The sequence below is a fragment of the Trachypithecus francoisi genome, unplaced genomic scaffold (assembly GCF_009764315.1).
Source record: "Trachypithecus francoisi isolate TF-2019V2 unplaced genomic scaffold, Tfra_2.0 Lachesis_group4, whole genome shotgun sequence".
Classification (NCBI taxonomy): Eukaryota; Metazoa; Chordata; class Mammalia; order Primates; family Cercopithecidae; genus Trachypithecus; species Trachypithecus francoisi.
In genome coordinates, this window is record NW_022681469.1 from 118561171 (window position 1) to 118577535 (window position 16365).

At 46.3% G+C, this 16365-nt stretch overlaps 1 protein-coding gene and 1 non-coding gene across 3 annotated transcripts in view; one reads left to right on the forward strand and one right to left on the reverse strand.

Moving 5' to 3' along the window:
- Positions 1–16365, forward strand: part of FKBP6 (FKBP prolyl isomerase 6) — a 30519-nt gene that overhangs the window by 3998 nt on the left and 10156 nt on the right. For both annotated transcript variants that reach the window (XM_033192741.1, XM_033192740.1), the window contains exons 6-8: positions 7870–8064; positions 8508–8617; positions 10043–10135. In XM_033192741.1, the coding sequence (XP_033048632.1) occupies positions 7870–8064; positions 8508–8617; positions 10043–10133 (396 nt within the window). In that variant the 3' untranslated portion in view covers positions 10134–10135. The remainder of the gene's footprint in view (positions 1–7869; positions 8065–8507; positions 8618–10042; positions 10136–16365) is intronic.
- On the reverse strand, positions 5943–6050 carry LOC117073832. The gene has a single exon (XR_004433392.1). It is a non-coding gene; the product is annotated as a U6 spliceosomal RNA (small nuclear RNA).

The following is a 16365-nucleotide window of genomic DNA, read 5'->3' on the forward strand; positions in this document are numbered from 1 at the left end:
TTTTTTTTTTTTTTTTGAGACAGAGTCTTACTCTGTCACCCAGGCTGGAGTGCGGTGGCACAATCTCAGCTCACTGCAAGCTCCGCCTCCCGGGTTCACACCATTCTCCTGCCTCAGCCTCCGGAGTTGCTGGGACTACAGGTGCCCGCCAGCTAATTTTTTTATATTTTTAGTAGAGATGGGGTTTCACCATGTTAGCCACGATGGTCTCGATCTCCTGACCTCATGATCCACCCGCCTCGGCCTCCCAAAGTGCTGGGATTACAGGCGTGAGCCACCGCGCCCGGCAAAAAAACAGATTTGTCTTTCTCCCTACTTTCCATGAGCAGCCATTAAGAAAAACCTCATTTTAAAAAACCCTCATGCCAGGCCAAGGTGGGTGGATCACCTGAGGTCAGGAGTTTGAGACCAGCCTGGCCAACATGGTGAAACCCCATCTCAAATATAAAAATTAGCCGGGTGTGGTGGTGGGTGCTTGTAATCCCAGCTACTTGGGAGGCTGAGGCAGGAAAATCGCTTGAACCTGGGAGATGGAGGTTGCAGTGAGCCAAGACAGCATAATTGCACTCCAGCCTGGGAACAAGAGTGAAACTCCATCTCAAAAAAAAAAAAAAAAGTCTTGTTCTGAGCTCAAAGCTAACAACAACAACACAATCTTGTTACCACTTAGGTTCCTGTTCCTTTCTACGTGACCTGTGTTTTTCCTCTGTAGAGATGAAGATCATTTTTCCCAGCGTTCCTAAATTTTACAGTGATGTGCCTCTGTGTGTATGTATTTTAAAATTTGTGTTGAGCCCATGGTGTATCTTTTCATTCAGGAAACTTTTCCTCCACTCTGGGAAACTTTCTTGAGTTATTTCTTTGATACTTTACTCTTGTTCCCTCTGCCATCTTTTTCTGGAACTCCTATTATCAGACCTCCTGCACTGAGCTTCTGGCTGTCCCTACCCACGCAAACTAGTTTCCATCTTTTCTCCTGTTTGTGTCATTGTCTGGAAGCTTTCCTTGACTTTTGGCCACCTCTTCTGATGAATTTTTCATTTAAAATTGTGGGGCCAGGCACAGTGGCTCACACCTATAAGTCCAGCACTTTGGGAGTCCAAGGTGGGAGGATGGCTTGAAGCCAGGAGTTAAAGATCAGTCTGGGCATCATAGCAAGATCCCATCTCCACAAAAAATAAATTTTAGGAAATTGAAGGGCTCTTTGTTCTTCCCCTCCCCAGCATTCTGTTCTTGTTTCATGACTGTATTATTTCATATATTTAGACTGTTGATTATAATTTAATCTCATTCTTTTTCTGTTTGGTTTTTCTACATATTGGGGACTGTGTCCTTTTGCACTAAGTTTGTCAATGACCTAAAGATGGTTTATTTCTCACTCATGTAAAAGGTTAGAGTAGAGGCATGCAAGCCAGGGCCAGTTGGTGACTCTGCTCCAGACATTTTCACATACCCAGTTCTCATTTCTAGGGTGGGACTCTGGCCTTGTAGTCCAGGATGAGGGTCTCTGAGTTCTAGCAGCAGAAGGAAAGAAAGGCTGGGGACATGTACGGCTCTGTTAAGGAAGGTTCTTGTCATATGACACTTCTACTGAATTATGTTTTCCAGAACCTCTTCTCCAGGCCTTGCCTAGCTGCAAAGAAGGCTAGCAAATATCTATATTCTGGTTGTACATATTCCTGGCCAAAAAAAAAAAGTCCTGTTACTATGAAGGAAGGGAGAGCAGCTGCTGGGAGACAGGAGGCCCCCTCTTTCACGGAGGCTTTCCTCAAATGGCTGGTGATTTTTGATCACTAAGATTTAAAAGAGACATCACAGAGCTGATTGGGAACTCCAGGTACTTGGTGGGGCAGGTGTCAGTGTGGTGAAAGAGAGACTGCACACGTCAGAGTGCGTAGGTGTTTTCTCAGGGTCCATTGAGTCGTCCTCTTTCTGCCCCGTGCACATGCCGAGGGACCAGCATTCTGGGAGCCGAGCAGGGCTGCAGGACAGAGGTTCTCACTGTCTGGTGTTGAGATTCCCTTTCATAGCCCCATTACCAGTATACTCACCTTCCTTCCGTCTGTTCCAGCCTGCCCCCAAGTCAAGGGGCTCATTGGTTCCATTTTCCCAGAATGTAGACCTTGTGATTCCTGAGGCCATCTGGACACATAGGGGCAATGAGGGTGGGGGGAACATTTTGCCTGACCTCCTTTTTTCAGCCCCACCAGATAGCTCTAATTCCTGGTTCCATCGGTTCCCAGGTCTTTCCAGGTTCTGAGGGGCAGATCAGTCCCTTTTACATTGTCACCACTCTGCGAAGTCACCACACTGCCACCCACCCTGACCCCTTGGGTTTATTGGTCCTTTTCCTGTCCTTTGCTCATGTTGGAATACTACCTGTCTTAGTCCCTTAGGAATGGAGAAAGTAGGGATGTGTGTGGAGCCTGCCTTGCTGAGCTAGAGGTTTTGCATGTCTTTTCCTAGTGCAAAGTTTCTCAGTCTGGAGCAGCGGACTAACATTGTCACCACCACTGTGTCTCCACCTTTTGCTCAGCATTTTCTGGGTCACACAAGAAGTATTGGGGTTCCTGCTTTCAAGGGATTTGAATCTAGGGAGATAAAATGCAGTTCCAACAGCTAACCAATATCTGTGGTCTGAATGTTTGTGTCTCCCCAAAATGTGTATGTTGAAACCTAATCATCTGTGATATTAGGAGGTGGGGCCTTTGAAAGGTGATGAGGTCATGAGGATGAAACGCTCATGCATGGAGTTAGTGGCCTTATAAAAGAGGTCCCTGAGAGCTGTCTTGTCCCTTCCACCATAAACTCTCAGCAGGAAAAAAGATGAGCAAAGGTACGGAAGTGATGAGAACCTATTCAGGCCACAGTTGGTAGATTCCTAGTCAGAAATATAGGTTACATCTAAGGAATCATAGGAGGCGGCCACATTCAGGAAGACATTCAAATATGTGTGGGTGGATTTGGACTTGAAGAAGTGGATGACAGGGAACCACTGAGGAAGAGTGTGTTGATCAAAGTCATATTCGGGAAGAGGTAGTAGTTGTGCTGGAGCTTGTGAAAACTCAATTTCAATTGTAAAATTTTCAGGAGTTTTGTGCCCTGGTTAATGTCACTTTGGTAGCTTGAAATCAGCTCTGGTAGGAATATTTACAGCACAGGAATAGGCAAATGCTACAAAGCAGGGCTCTGCCTCCCCCCGAGAGCTGGCTATTAAACATGTACCGTCACACCACTGCGTGCAGGACATGTCAAATGACAAACTTCATTTTAATGAGGATCTGTTTCATGTTAGGCACTGTGCTGGGTGTGCTGCACCTAAACCTGTTAACGGGATCCAGGAATGTGTTAAAGCAGTTGTGAGTTGTGCAAATAGAAGAAAAAGCTCTGGAAGTACTTCCACAAAATGGATGGTTAGATTTGATGAAGTTGTATATATAAGAGATCAAAGAAACAGTAGAAGGGAATAACTTGAAGCTTCCTGATATGAGAAAAAATTTTAAACCAAGGAATAACTGGGAAATGAATGTGTTACTTTCAATTTTGATTACTCATGGGAATGAGCAGGTAAGCGGGCCTGTAGAAAACTGTTTCCAGGTGACAACTGGCTTCACGATTTCATTTGGGTATGAGAGCAAGGTTCAGGCATGAGGTTCCAGCTTGTGATGTGAACGGGACCCAAATCCATTCGGTAGGTGTGGAGACAGTTGATGGGAACTTGCCTGGTGAATGCCCAGAGTTTAGAGATGGAAGGGAAGACCAAGGAAGGCTCATGACTTTCTGCCTGTGCTGCCATCTCCTGACACATTTTCCAGTTCTTCTGTTTTTTGGGTTTTTGTTTGTTTGTTTGTTTGTTTGTTTTGGTTTTGTTTTGTTTTGAGACAGAGTCATGCTCTGTCTCCCAGCCTTGAGTGTATTGGTGCCATCTCAGCTCACTACAACCTCCGCCTCCCGGGTTCAAGCGATTCTCCTGCCTCAGCCTCCCAAGTAGCTGGGATTACAGGCACTCACCACCACGCCCAGCTCATTTTTTGTATTTTTAGTAGAGATGGGGTTTCCATGTTGGCTGGGCTGATCTTGAACTCCTGACCTCAGATGATCTGCACACCTCGGTCTCCCAAAGTGCTGGGATTCCAGGTGTGAGCCCCCCGCCCCCAGCCTTCCAATTCTTCCATTCTACTTGCACCTTCCAAATGGAGTCCCAGGGAGTGCAGGCTCTGCCTTCACCCATTTTTATTGTTTTACTATTTTTTTGTTGAGATATGATTCACATGCCATAAAATGTGTGCTTTTAAAGTGTCCAATTCAGTGGTTTTTAGTATATTCACAAAGTTGTGCAACCATCACCACTATCTAATTCTGGAACATTTTCCTCACCCCGAAATGAAACTCACAATTCTTTGGTCCCAGATAGCCTCTGTTCTCCTTTGTTTCTATGGATTTGCCTATTCGGGACATTTTGTATAACTATAATTGTCAAATATGTGTCATTTTGTGGCTGGCGTCTTTCACTTAGCATGTCTTTGAGGTTCATCCATGTTGTAGCATGTACAAACCTCATTCTTTTTTGTGTTTTGTTTTTTTTATGAGATGGAGTCTCTGTCGCCCACGCTGGTGTGCAATGGCATGATCTCAGCTCACTGCAACCTCCGCTTCCTGGATTCAAGCGATTCTCCTGCCTCAGTCTCCCAAGTAGCTGGGATTACAGGCACCCACCACCACACCTGGCTAATTTTTGTTTTTTTTTTTTTTTTTTTTGAGACGGAGTCTCGCTCTGCCGCCCAGGCTGGAGTGCTGTGGCCGGATCTCAGCTCACTGCAAGCTCCGCCTCCCGGGTTCATGCCATTCTCCTGCCTCAGCCTCCCGAGTAGCTGGGACTACAGGCGACCGCCACCTCACCCGGCTAATTTTTTGTATTTTTTTAGTAGAGACGGGGTTTCACCGTGTTAGCCAGGATGGTCTCGATCTCCTGACCTCGTGATCCGCCCGTCTCGGCCTCCCAAAGTGCTGGGATTACAGGCTTGAGCCACCGTGCCCGGCCAATTTTTGTATTTTTAGTAGAGACGGGTTGTCACCATGTTGGCCAGGATGGTCTTGAACTTGTGACCTCAGATGATCCGCTACCTTGGCCTCCCAAAGTGCTGGGATTCCAGGTATGAGCCACCGTGCCCAGTCCCTCGTTCTTTTGTGAGGCTGCTTTTCCGTTGGATGGCTCTGCTGCTCTTTGTCCATTCGTCAGCTGGACATGTGGGTTGTTTCCACTTCGTGACTATTATGACTGATGCAGTGAGCATTTATGTACAAGTTCTCATGTGAACGCCTGTTTTCAGTTTTCTCGGGTATGTGCCTAGGAGTGCCATTGCTGGATCATGTGGGAACTGTCAAGATTTTTGAGGAACTGCCAAACTTTCCTACAACAGCTGCACCATTTTACATTCCCACCAGTAATGTGCGAAGCTTCCAATTTCTCCACATCTTCACCAATACTTATTTTATATTTTTAAAGTGAGGCATCCTAGTGGGGGTGAAGTGATGTCTCACTGTGGTTTTGATTTCCATTTCCCTGATGACTAATGACATTGGACATATTTTCATGCATTTAATGACTATTTGTCTGTCTTTGGAAAAATGTCTATTCAGAGTCTATGCATATCAGAAAATTGGGTCGTTTGTCTTTACACTGAGGAGTAAATGTTGTTGATGTGCTCTGGATACTAGACCCTCAACAAATATAGGATTTGCAAATGCTCTATGCCGTTCTGTGGGCTGTCTCTTCACTTCCTTGGTAGTGTCCTTTGAAACACAAAAGTTTTATAATTTGATGAAGTCTAATTCTTTGGTTATTTGTGCTTTTGGTGTTATATCTAAGAAACCGTTTTCTAATCCAGGGTCACAAAAAGTTACACCTATGTGTTCTTCTAAAGTCTGATAGTTTTTTTTTTTTTAATATGAAATGCTTCATGAATTTGCATGTCATCTTTGCACGGGGGCCATGCCGATCTTCTCCCTGTCTTTCCAGTTTTTAGTATACGTGCTGCTGAATCAAGTGCAGAGTCTTAGAGTGTTAACTTCTACTTTTAGGGCTATGCTTCACTTTAGTTAATTTTTACATCTAGTGTGAGGTAAACATTCTTTTGTATGTTGATAGCCTCTTGTCCCAGCACTATTTGTAGAAAAGACATTTTCTCCCATTGAATGGTCTGGACACTCTTATTGAAAATCAGTTGACTATAGATATATAAATCTATTTCTGGACTCTATTCGATTTCATTCATCTACATGTCTGTCCTTATGCTAGTGCTACACTGTCTTAATTACTGTGGCTTTAGGAAGTTTCGTTTTTTGTTTATTTTTTTCTTTTAGTAAGTTTTGAAATTGGGAAATATGAGTTCTCCAGCTTTGTTCTTTCTCAAGAGTATTTTGGCTATTCGGGGTCCCTTGAATTTCCATATGCCTTTTTTTTTTTTTTTTGCAATGGAGTCTCGTACTGTCACCTAGGCTGAAGTGCAGTGGTATGATCTCAGTTCACCACAACCTCCGCCTCCCATGTTCAAGTGATTCTCCTGCCTCAGCCTCCCATGTAGCTGAAATTACAGGCACCTGCCACCACACCCAGACAATTTTGTATTTTTAGTAGAGAGGGGGTTTCACCATGTTGGCCAGGCAGGTCTCGAACTCCCAACCTCAGGTGATCTGCTCGCCTCGGCCTTCCAAATGCTGGGATTGTAAAGGCGTGAGCCACCGCACCTGGCCACCGTATGAATTATCTAATCAACTTGTCTGTGTCTACAAAAAAGGATGTTGAAATTTTGGTAGGGTTGCATGAATATGTTGACCAGTTGGGGAAATATTACCATCTTAATATTAAGTCTTCCAATTAATGAACATGAGATGTTTTTCCATTTTATTTGAATCATCTTTAATTTCTTTTTTTTTTTTTTCTTTTTGAGATGGAGTCTCACTCTGTAACTCAGGCTGGAGTGCAGTGGCGCCATCTCAGCTCACTGCAAGCTCTGCCTCCCGAATTCACACCATTCTCTTGCCTCAGCCTCCTGAGTAGCTGGGAATACATGGTGGTGTGCACCTGTATTCCCAGCTACTCGGAAGGCGGAGGTTGCAGTGAACTGTGATCACTCCAGCTTGGCGACACCACCGCATCCGGCTAATTTTATGTATTTTTAGTAGAGATGGGGTTTCACCATGGTCTCAATCTCCTGACCTCGTGATCAGCCTGCCTTGGCCTCACAAAGTGCTGGAATTATAGGCATAAGCCACTGTGCCTGGCCATCTTTAATTTCTTTCAACAACATTTTGTAGTTTTCAGTGTGCAAGTGTATCATTTGTTTTAAGTTTATTGCTACTTATGGTATTCTTTTTGATGCTATTGTAAATGGAGTTGTTTTCTTAATATCATTTTTGGGTTGTTCGTTGCTAGAGCATAGAAATATACCTGACTTTTGGCAGGGTGTGGTGGCTCACACTTGTAATCCCAGCACTTTGAGAGGCCGAGGTGGGCAGATCACAAGGTCAGGAGATCAAGACCATCCTGGCCAAAATGGTGAAACCCCATCTCTACTAAAATATGAAAAAATTAGCCAGGCATGGTGGTGCGCACCTGTAGTCCCAGCTACTCGGAAGGTGGAGGTTGCTGTGAACTGATATCACTCCAGCTTGGCGACAGAACAAGACTCCGTCTCAAAAAAAAAAAAAAAAGGAAAAAAGAAATGTACCTGACTTTTTAGGTTGATCTTGTGTCTTACAACCTATAACAGCCAGTTTTTAGCTCTGATAGTTTTTGTGTGTGGATTGTTTAGGGTTTTGTAGGTAAGGCTGTTACTCCTCTTGACCGTCTGCCTTGCCTCTGCACAGGCCTTGTTGCTTCTGCGCAGGCGATCAGCACCCTCTGAAGAGCAGCACCTGGTGGAGGCCGCCAAGCTTCCTGTTCTCCTGAACCTGTCCTTTACATACCTGAAGCTAGACCTTCCCACCATAGCCCTGCGCTATGGAGAGCAGGCTTTGATCATTGACCAAAAGAATGCCAAGGCCCTCTTCAGGTGTGGACAGGTGAGTTGGAAGCCAGTGACTTGGGAATAAACAACCAGAAAAAGGTAATAGGAGTGCTCAACTCAGCTACTGCATAAATGCTGTCTTTTTTTTTTTTTTTTTTTTTTTTTTGAGACGGAGTTTTGCTCTTGTCGCCCAGGCTGGAGTACAGTGGTGCAAATTTGGCTCGCTGCAACCTCCGCCTCCTGGGTTCAAGCAATTTTCCTGCCTCAGCCTCTCAAGTAGCTGGGATTACAGGCGTGCACCATCATGCCCAGCTAATTTTTGTATTTTTAGTAGAGATGGGATTTTGTCATGTTGGCCAGGCTGGTCTCAAACTCCTGACCTCAGTTGATCCACCCACCTTGTCCTCCCAAAGTTCTGGGATTACAGGCGTGAGCCACTGCAGCCAGCCAGATGCTGTCTTTTCTAACTGTGTTTTTAAAGTTCTCTCCTTGGGACAGGCTTGTCTTCTCCTGACTGAGTATCAAAAGGCCCGGGATTTTCTAGTTCGAGCCCAGAAGGAGCAACCCTTCAATCACAACATCAATAACGAGCTGAAGAAACTAGCTAGGTGAGCTGTGTTTGCAGGAGCATGAAGAGAGGAGATGGGTGGGGTTGCGACTCTGGTGTGTCCACCTGGGTAAAGGATGGTCTGGCGGTGTTGCCCAGAGTGTTAGGAGGCAGCCCCCTCTGCAGCTGGGTTTCTGAAGTGCTTAGCAGTGCGCTGCACCAGCAGTTCCCAGAAAGCAGGTGGGACAGACTGCCAAACTATACATCTCCATCATCGCCCACCTTTCTGTTTCCCCTACCGCAAATAAGCACCCCCTAGAGAGGCGGGAGGGTGTAACTTTTTCTTTTGTTTTTTTTTTTTTGAGATGGAGTCCCTCTGTCACCCAGGCTAGAGTGCAATGGCACGATCTCGGCTCACTGCAACCTCTGCGTCCCGAGTTCAAGTGATTCTCCTGTCTCAGCCTCTCAAGTAGCTGGGATTACAGGCATGTACCACCACGCCTGGCTAATTTTTTTTGTATTTTTAGTTGAGACAGGGTTTTACCATGTTGACCAGGCTGGTCTCAAACTCCTGACCTCAGGTGATCCCCCCACCTCGTCCTTCCAAAGTGCTGGGATTACAGTCACGAGCTACCGCGACCGGCCCTGGTGTCACTTAAAAAGAGTCTCCTGGTGTGCTCTTCCTGCGTGCTCCACCAAGAACCACTGCTCCTAACCAAGTGCAGAAAGCCTCCTCGTAGGTCCTCGTGCAACCAGAAACAGACCTTTCGGGTCTGACTCATACCCATAGATTGACCTCCTTTTTACCCACATGACTAAGCACACCAGTCTTTTCGTGATGTAATTTTTTCTCATTATAGAAGTTTTGTGTTCATTGTAGAAACCCTTGAAAATATCTACATATAAAGAAGAGTCCCCCATAACTCCATCACTTGGTAATAGGTACATGGCTTTTAAGGTATATGTTCTTCTGTAATGGTGAAATTCTCTACTTGTCTTAATATTAAATATTCAGTCCAGATTGCTAGTTAAATCTTGCTTGGCATCAGTGTCTGAGATGTGAGTATCTCTTAGGTTACATTTCAGGCCTTTTAGGACTAGCTAGCAATTTCCTTTCTAGTATTTAGAAGTATCCTGTCAGATCTGGTCATTCTTTAGTGAGAAAATCAGGAGAGGTTAGAGGCTGCTGAGGGTGTGGCGTCGCTTGGTGAGACTCAGCCTGGAGCCTCATGGCCAGAGGCACCTGCCCTTCAAGGCGGCCGTCCTTTCCAATGACGGGCTTCTTGTCCAGGGGCTTGGCTCCTTGGCCAGCTGTGGGAGCCTTCCCTGCTTCCCCACTTCTCCAGCTTACTTCCATCCTTCCCAATTCAGTTTGAGTCCTGATGAATTTTCAGTGTTTCTGGATGTGAGTGGAAAATTCCAGCCACCAGATGTCACCTCCTCCAAACACAGACCTCCTCTAATGAGTGTGTATTTCCCTCTCCAGCGATTACAGGGACTACGTGGATAAAGAGAAAGAAATGTGTCAGCGCATGTTCGCACGCTGTGGCGATGGTTCTACAGCAGGAGAAAGTTGAAGGTAATCAAAGGGCTGGGGTGGCACACAGGCTTCAGGATGGAGAAGTGTGCTGCTTTCCTGCACCCCCGGGTGAGTGGTGGCTGTCTGCGGCTGAGGCTCGACGAGGGGTAGACAAGTTCCTTGCTCTAGCAAACAACACAACAGTAGTGCAGGATGCATGTGCTGCATGCCTGCCTTCCCCGTGAGAATAAAGTTCGCCCAGACCTTCGGGTTAAATGTATAGGTTCAGGGGGCCTTGCGCTATTTATTTGTTTGTTTGTTTGTTTATTTGAGGCAGAGTCTCACTCTGTTGCCCAGGCTGGAGTGCAGTGGAGCTCACTACAACCTCCGCCTCCCAGGTTCAAGCGATTCTTCTGCCTCAGCCTCCTGAGGAGCCGGGATTACAGCTATGAGCCACGGTGGTCAGCCTAAATTTATTTTTTTAAAAAACTTTGTTGGCCAGGTGCGGTGGCTCACGCCTGTAATCCCAGCACTTTGGGAGGCCGAGGCGGGCAGATCACGAGGTCAGGAGATTGAGATCATCCTGGCTAACACGGTGAAACCCTGTCTCTACTAAAAATACAAAAATTAGCCGGGCGAGGTGGCGGGCGCCTGTAGTCCCAGCGACTCAGGAGGCTGAGGCAGGAGAATGGAGTGAACCCAGGAGGCGAAGCTTGCAGTGAGCTGAGATCACGCAACTGCACTCCAGCCTGGGCGACAGAGCAAGACTCTGTCTCAAGAAAAAAAAAAACCAAACAAACTTTTTTTTCCATGTTTTATGTGAAACTCTCTTGCAGTTGCTTGTAACATGAGACTATGAGTAGAGTCATGAATGTGATGGTTGATAGAGCTGGGCTTGGACGTGTCAAGCTTCTCTTCATCTTCTTTCTCCTGAGAACTCGAAAGCTTCCAACCTGACTGTGTCTCTAACACATTATTAAAGCAGACAAGATCTGGGTGTCGCAGGGTAGGGATGGGCTGTGGCTCTTAAATTCTGCTTCCTATTAGAGTTAGAGATTTGAAGATGCTGAAAGCAACAGGGAGCGGCATATAACATTCCTCTCAAGCACGCACCTAGTAATTTCGCAGGCACGGGGCGGGGGTTCCCAAGTGCATGAGATAACCCTCCAGTCTGAACCCTCCAGTCTGGTCTACTATTTAATAAAATTAATGGAAACAAAATCACCTGCCTGAAACACCTGCTTAGCTGCACAGATAACTCTGCTCTCTCCTGAGAGAAGTTAAACAAGGAACAACAAGAAAACAGCTGCTGAACGGGCTCATGGTGATAAATCTCTCCTTTGTTGCTTCCTCCATCTCCCTACAAAAGGGGCTTGAGAGGAGGAGGCAGTGAAAAGGCCTATTCATCCCCAACATTTTCACAGCGGTCCATAAACTGCTGCTATCTGCACTTTCAGATGCACCCATCAGCATCACAGGTAAACGTTGCTTCGTCACTGATGCTGGCCCTGTGAACCCCGGCCTTCGGGTCTTTCAGGGGCCTTTGGAGTACATATTTGCAGGTCTTCAGAACTGAGATGTGAGCCAGAGGACTTCCCTTGTTTGGCTACTTCTAGTATCGAGTAAAGATGAAGGGCAGTGACTGTTTGCCAAACATTTTGGACTGTGACCCCACAAGTCCCATCATGAATGAAGACCCAGCTCTGCCAGGGTCCATCCCAGACCCTGCTTGGGCAGCCCACCTGGGCAACAGTTTTCCTCTGCATCATGTTTACCTCCCAGCCTTTTCAGTCTGTAGCACTGGAGGCTGCTGATCTTTAGATGGTGTCCCACATATTGCCAACTTGAGCATTTGTCTTACCATCAGCAATGACTGTATTTGTGTTCGAAAGTAGCCACCACGGTCATATTGCCACTGCTGTCACAATTGTGATAACTTTTAGCTTTTGCGTCCTTGCTCTCCCTGCTCCCCTTTTTTTCTGTAGTATTTGTGGCGTAGTCATTTAAAAGAAGCTAAAAATCCAGTCATCTTGACAACCTAGTTGTCACTAACCAGGACAATTTTTTTTTTTTTTTTTCTTTTAGAAGGGTCTCCCTCTTGTCACCCAGGCTGGAGTGCAGTGGTGCAATCTCAGCTCACTGCAGCCTCCACCTCCCAGATTCAAGTGATCCTTCTGCCTCAGCCTCCCGCGTAGCTGGGACTACAGGTGTGTGCTACCACGCCCGGCTAAGTTTTGTATTTTCAGTAGAGACGGGGTTTCACCATATTGGTCAGGCTGGTCCTGACCTCAGGTAATCCTCCTGCCTTGGCCTTCCAAAGTGCTGGGATTACAGGCATGGGCCACTGCACCTGGACAATTTTAACTTTTGTTCTTTTCATCTTAGATCTTTAGATACCACTGACTTGTAAGATTACTTCCGGTGGAACGAGTGTTCTCTTAATTGTTAATTATGTGCTCTAATCCTGTGACTATAGTAGACAGCATGCCTTTTCCATCTTTGCATTTTCTAGCATCTGGAGCCTGGTACACGATTGGTGCTCAGGAATGTTGGTTGGACTAAGTGTGAAATAACCGAATCAGTAGACCAGCCTCTAATGAAAATCCTTCAGGCTGGGTCTGGGATTGGCTGTCGGACCCTTGGTATTGCCAGGGACAGAAACCCATCTTTAGCATCAGCCAGAAGAGAAAAAGAAAAAAATTTGCAGAAGGGGGTCCTGGGAGTGGCTCACAGAGTTGAGAAGGAGTTTGGCAGTCCTTGGGCAAGCAGCAGCCAGGCAGCTCTGAGGGCCTTAGGGATTCAGTCTCCCCTCAGCTTTGTTTCCTCCCTCCATAGGGAGTGCCCATGCATAGCTTTCCGCAGCCTCCTCCCTAATGGAGTGAGAGTTCTGTACCCCATGCCTCCCTCCTCTTCCTGCCCCAACCATAACTCCAGTTTGAAAGATCCTGGGCAGGACTCTGGCCTGGTTGGGGGTATGTAGAACCCCATGAATCGGAGTTTGTGTTTTGTCCTTCCTATCCTGACATGCTGGTATCTGAGGCCCTTGTGATCATTTTACTGTGTCTGGAAAGGAGCTGTAAAGGGAGCTCTATAGCTATATTCAACCATTTAAATGGTTAACATACAACAGGTAAAATTTGTTCTGCGGTTTCCAAAGGTCAGGACAATTAAGCCAACACAATAGGAAGACAGAATCTGGCCTGATAAGAGATTTACCAGTCAAATGTCCTACCATGAGTTCTCCCACCATGGAGTACACAGTAGAAGGGGCCACTTTTGACTGCTTTTGGGGAACGGCCTTGGGGAAACATCTGTTCCTTGGCCGCTCCACTGTGTTCCACGGGGCTGTGGGGCATCTCGGGAGCTGGTGCAGTCCCTGTTAGGGTCTGTCCGAGCAGAGCTGGAGGGCCTGAGAGGTGGGTGAAGGGAGAAAGTAGATCACCTTCCTGGTCCTTTTTACCATCAGGCAATTGCTGACCTTCAAGGCAGAGGTAGCAGCTCCCATCCCCAAGGCATGCAGCAGAGATGAAATATGACATCTTATACTTAGCATCAAAAAACACCACCCAAGGAAAGGAAGTAGCAAGAGAGGCCTTGTTCAAGAGCAGGTGAAGATTTTGTTGCCTGCTGGTCCCAGACATACCAAATGCAAGGAATGGCTGCCAAAGGAAACAGCATTCTGAATGGGGGAAAGCCATGCCTGCCCTGCCCCGCGTGGCCCGCCTTCCTCACTGTCTCCGGCCATCCCTGTGGGGAGCTGACTGTTGGGGGGGCACTCTAGATGCTGTGTGGCATATAGACAGAGGTCCAGTACCACTTCTGCAGCCCTGACCTGCAGGGATTGGGAGTCTAAACAGGGACAACAAGACAAGTCTATTAAATGACAGTGTTCAAGAGTGGCTGTGGCGGAGCGCCCCTGATCAGAGAGAGGCTTTGCTGAGCCAGGCCTGAGGGATGGGCCCAAGGGGCCCTGGGAGGGAGTTGTGAGAGCTCCTGACATTGTCCTTTCATTTGGGGCCTCCTTGGAACGTGGGTGGCATTCTGTAGGGCATTATAGAGGAGGGGAAGACCTAGCCAGAGCTGAGCTGCTCTGAGGGGCTGAAGGGGCAGCGTGGGGACACATTTAAAGTGGCAGGTCCATCAGGTGGCAGGTGTCTGAGTGAGAGGTGATGGCAGCCTGGAGGTGAACCTACTGGCAAGAGAGGAAAGGTGGCAGGAGCATGCGGCCTCCCATCTGGGACCGACAGTAGGGTTCTCATGTGAAGAGCTCTCACGACAAACCAGAGCTTACCTGAGGGAGCATGACCATAGTGCCCCAGGGTCTGAAGGTGCCCTAACCGAAGTCACTGATTGTGGAGGAGGGCAGCTTTAGTGATGTATCAGCCATCTGCTAACAGAGGTGGGTGGGCAGGGGCCAGAACCGGGAGTCCAGGACTGGTCCCCATATACCAGGAATGACTGGGAAAGCTCCATCAGGGGCGGCCAGAACTTGAGGGAGTCTTGGGTTACCTGGCAGGAGCGGGGGTGCAGGACGAGGTGAGCACCCACACGGTCAGCTTGCCTAGGCGTGGCTGTCATTCTTTTGCTCTTGGTTTATCATAACATTTTTCTTCTAGGTTGTTTTGCTAGTATCACCTAGCATTTATTTTTTCTTAGTATATTTTTATTAATTTTTGTCAAAATTTTTATTAATCATATTTTAAATGCCAGGTATTCTTCTACATGTTTTACATGTGTTAATATTTTAATGTAAGATCTGCATAATGTAGATATGACCCCATTTTACAGTTGATGAATTAGGCATGAAAAAGCCATGTCATTGCCAAGGTTGCAGAGCTCCTAAGTGATACAGCCGGAGCCAAATGCTGCATATACACAGGGAACCCGATTTGAATTTCAGTTTCTTCTGGAGAGTCTTCCACAGGGCTCAGTACTATGGTTCTTTTGCCATTTCTTGATTTATGTTTTGGATATTTATCTGTTGACTTCTTGCTATAATATAACTCTTTCCTCTCTTACATTACTACTTGTAGATCCTCTATTAGATTATTGTAACAAAAATAATATACTCAGTACTGATGTTCTTGGCTTCATACAGCTAAAGACAGTATCTCCTGTGCTCCACTTTGTTTGTTTTTATTTTTGAGACAGAGTCTCGCTCTGTCACCCAGCCTGGGGTGCAGTGGCACAATCATAGCTCACTGCAGCCTCAACCTCCCAGGCTTAAGCAATTCTTCCTCCCCAACCTCCTGAGCACCTGGGACCACAGGCACATGCCACCATGTCCAGCTAATTTTTTACTTTTTGTTGCAACAGGGTCTCACCATGTTGCCCAGGCTGGTCTGGAACTCCTGGGCTCGAGTGATCCTCCCTTCTTGGCATTCCAGAGTGCTGAGATTACAAGCGTGAGCCACAGTACCCAGCCATATCCGTTTATTCTTGATTCATCTAAAATTCCATAGTAGCATGTCCAGGTACTTCCTGTTGCTCAAGTCCTTTAGATAGGTCCCTTACTTCTAGAGGCTTAAGCTTGTAAGAGCTGAGAAATTCCTGTGTACTATTTCTTTAATCATGTCTTCCTCTTTATTCCCTGTCATCTTGTTCCAGGACACCTATTGTTTGGAAGTTGGATCTTCTATTGTCTCTTTAAAATCTTTTTTTCTCCCTTGTGAAATGTACTTAATTTTCCAACTCTTCCATTTTGATTTCAGCAATCAAATTTTTGAATCTAAGAGCTCTTCTTATATCTTTTTCATAATACTACACTTTTCTTCCCTTCTTTGAAAAAAAATCTCCAAGTTACATAACTAAAGAGAAGAATATTAAGATTCCCCCATGTGCTCAACCTCCGGCTTTAACAATTACCAACATAAAGCCAAGGTTTCCTTCTATGACTCCACCCACGTCCTCCCTGTATAGCGGGGAAGCCTATTTCCTTCTATACTCTCATTCACAACACTCAGGACTTCCAGAACCTTTCACTTCTGACACCAGACGCGTAGGGGTTTTCCAACCAATTCTGAAAGCAGCTCAATGTCCTCCATTTCAGCTACATTACACTGAGAGCAGCTCAGTGTCCTACATTACAGCTCTGACACTTGACCTGGACTTAATGCATATTCCACAGGTTAAGGGCTCAGTTCCACAAGACTGACCCCATTTCAGACTCCAGTTACAATTCCAGGTTGTCACCTATGCTTCTTACTAACTGGATATATACATCAGAGGTTCTCACACCTGTTCCTTTGGGTTGAGTCATCTGGAATGGTGCTCAGAACTCAGAAACACCT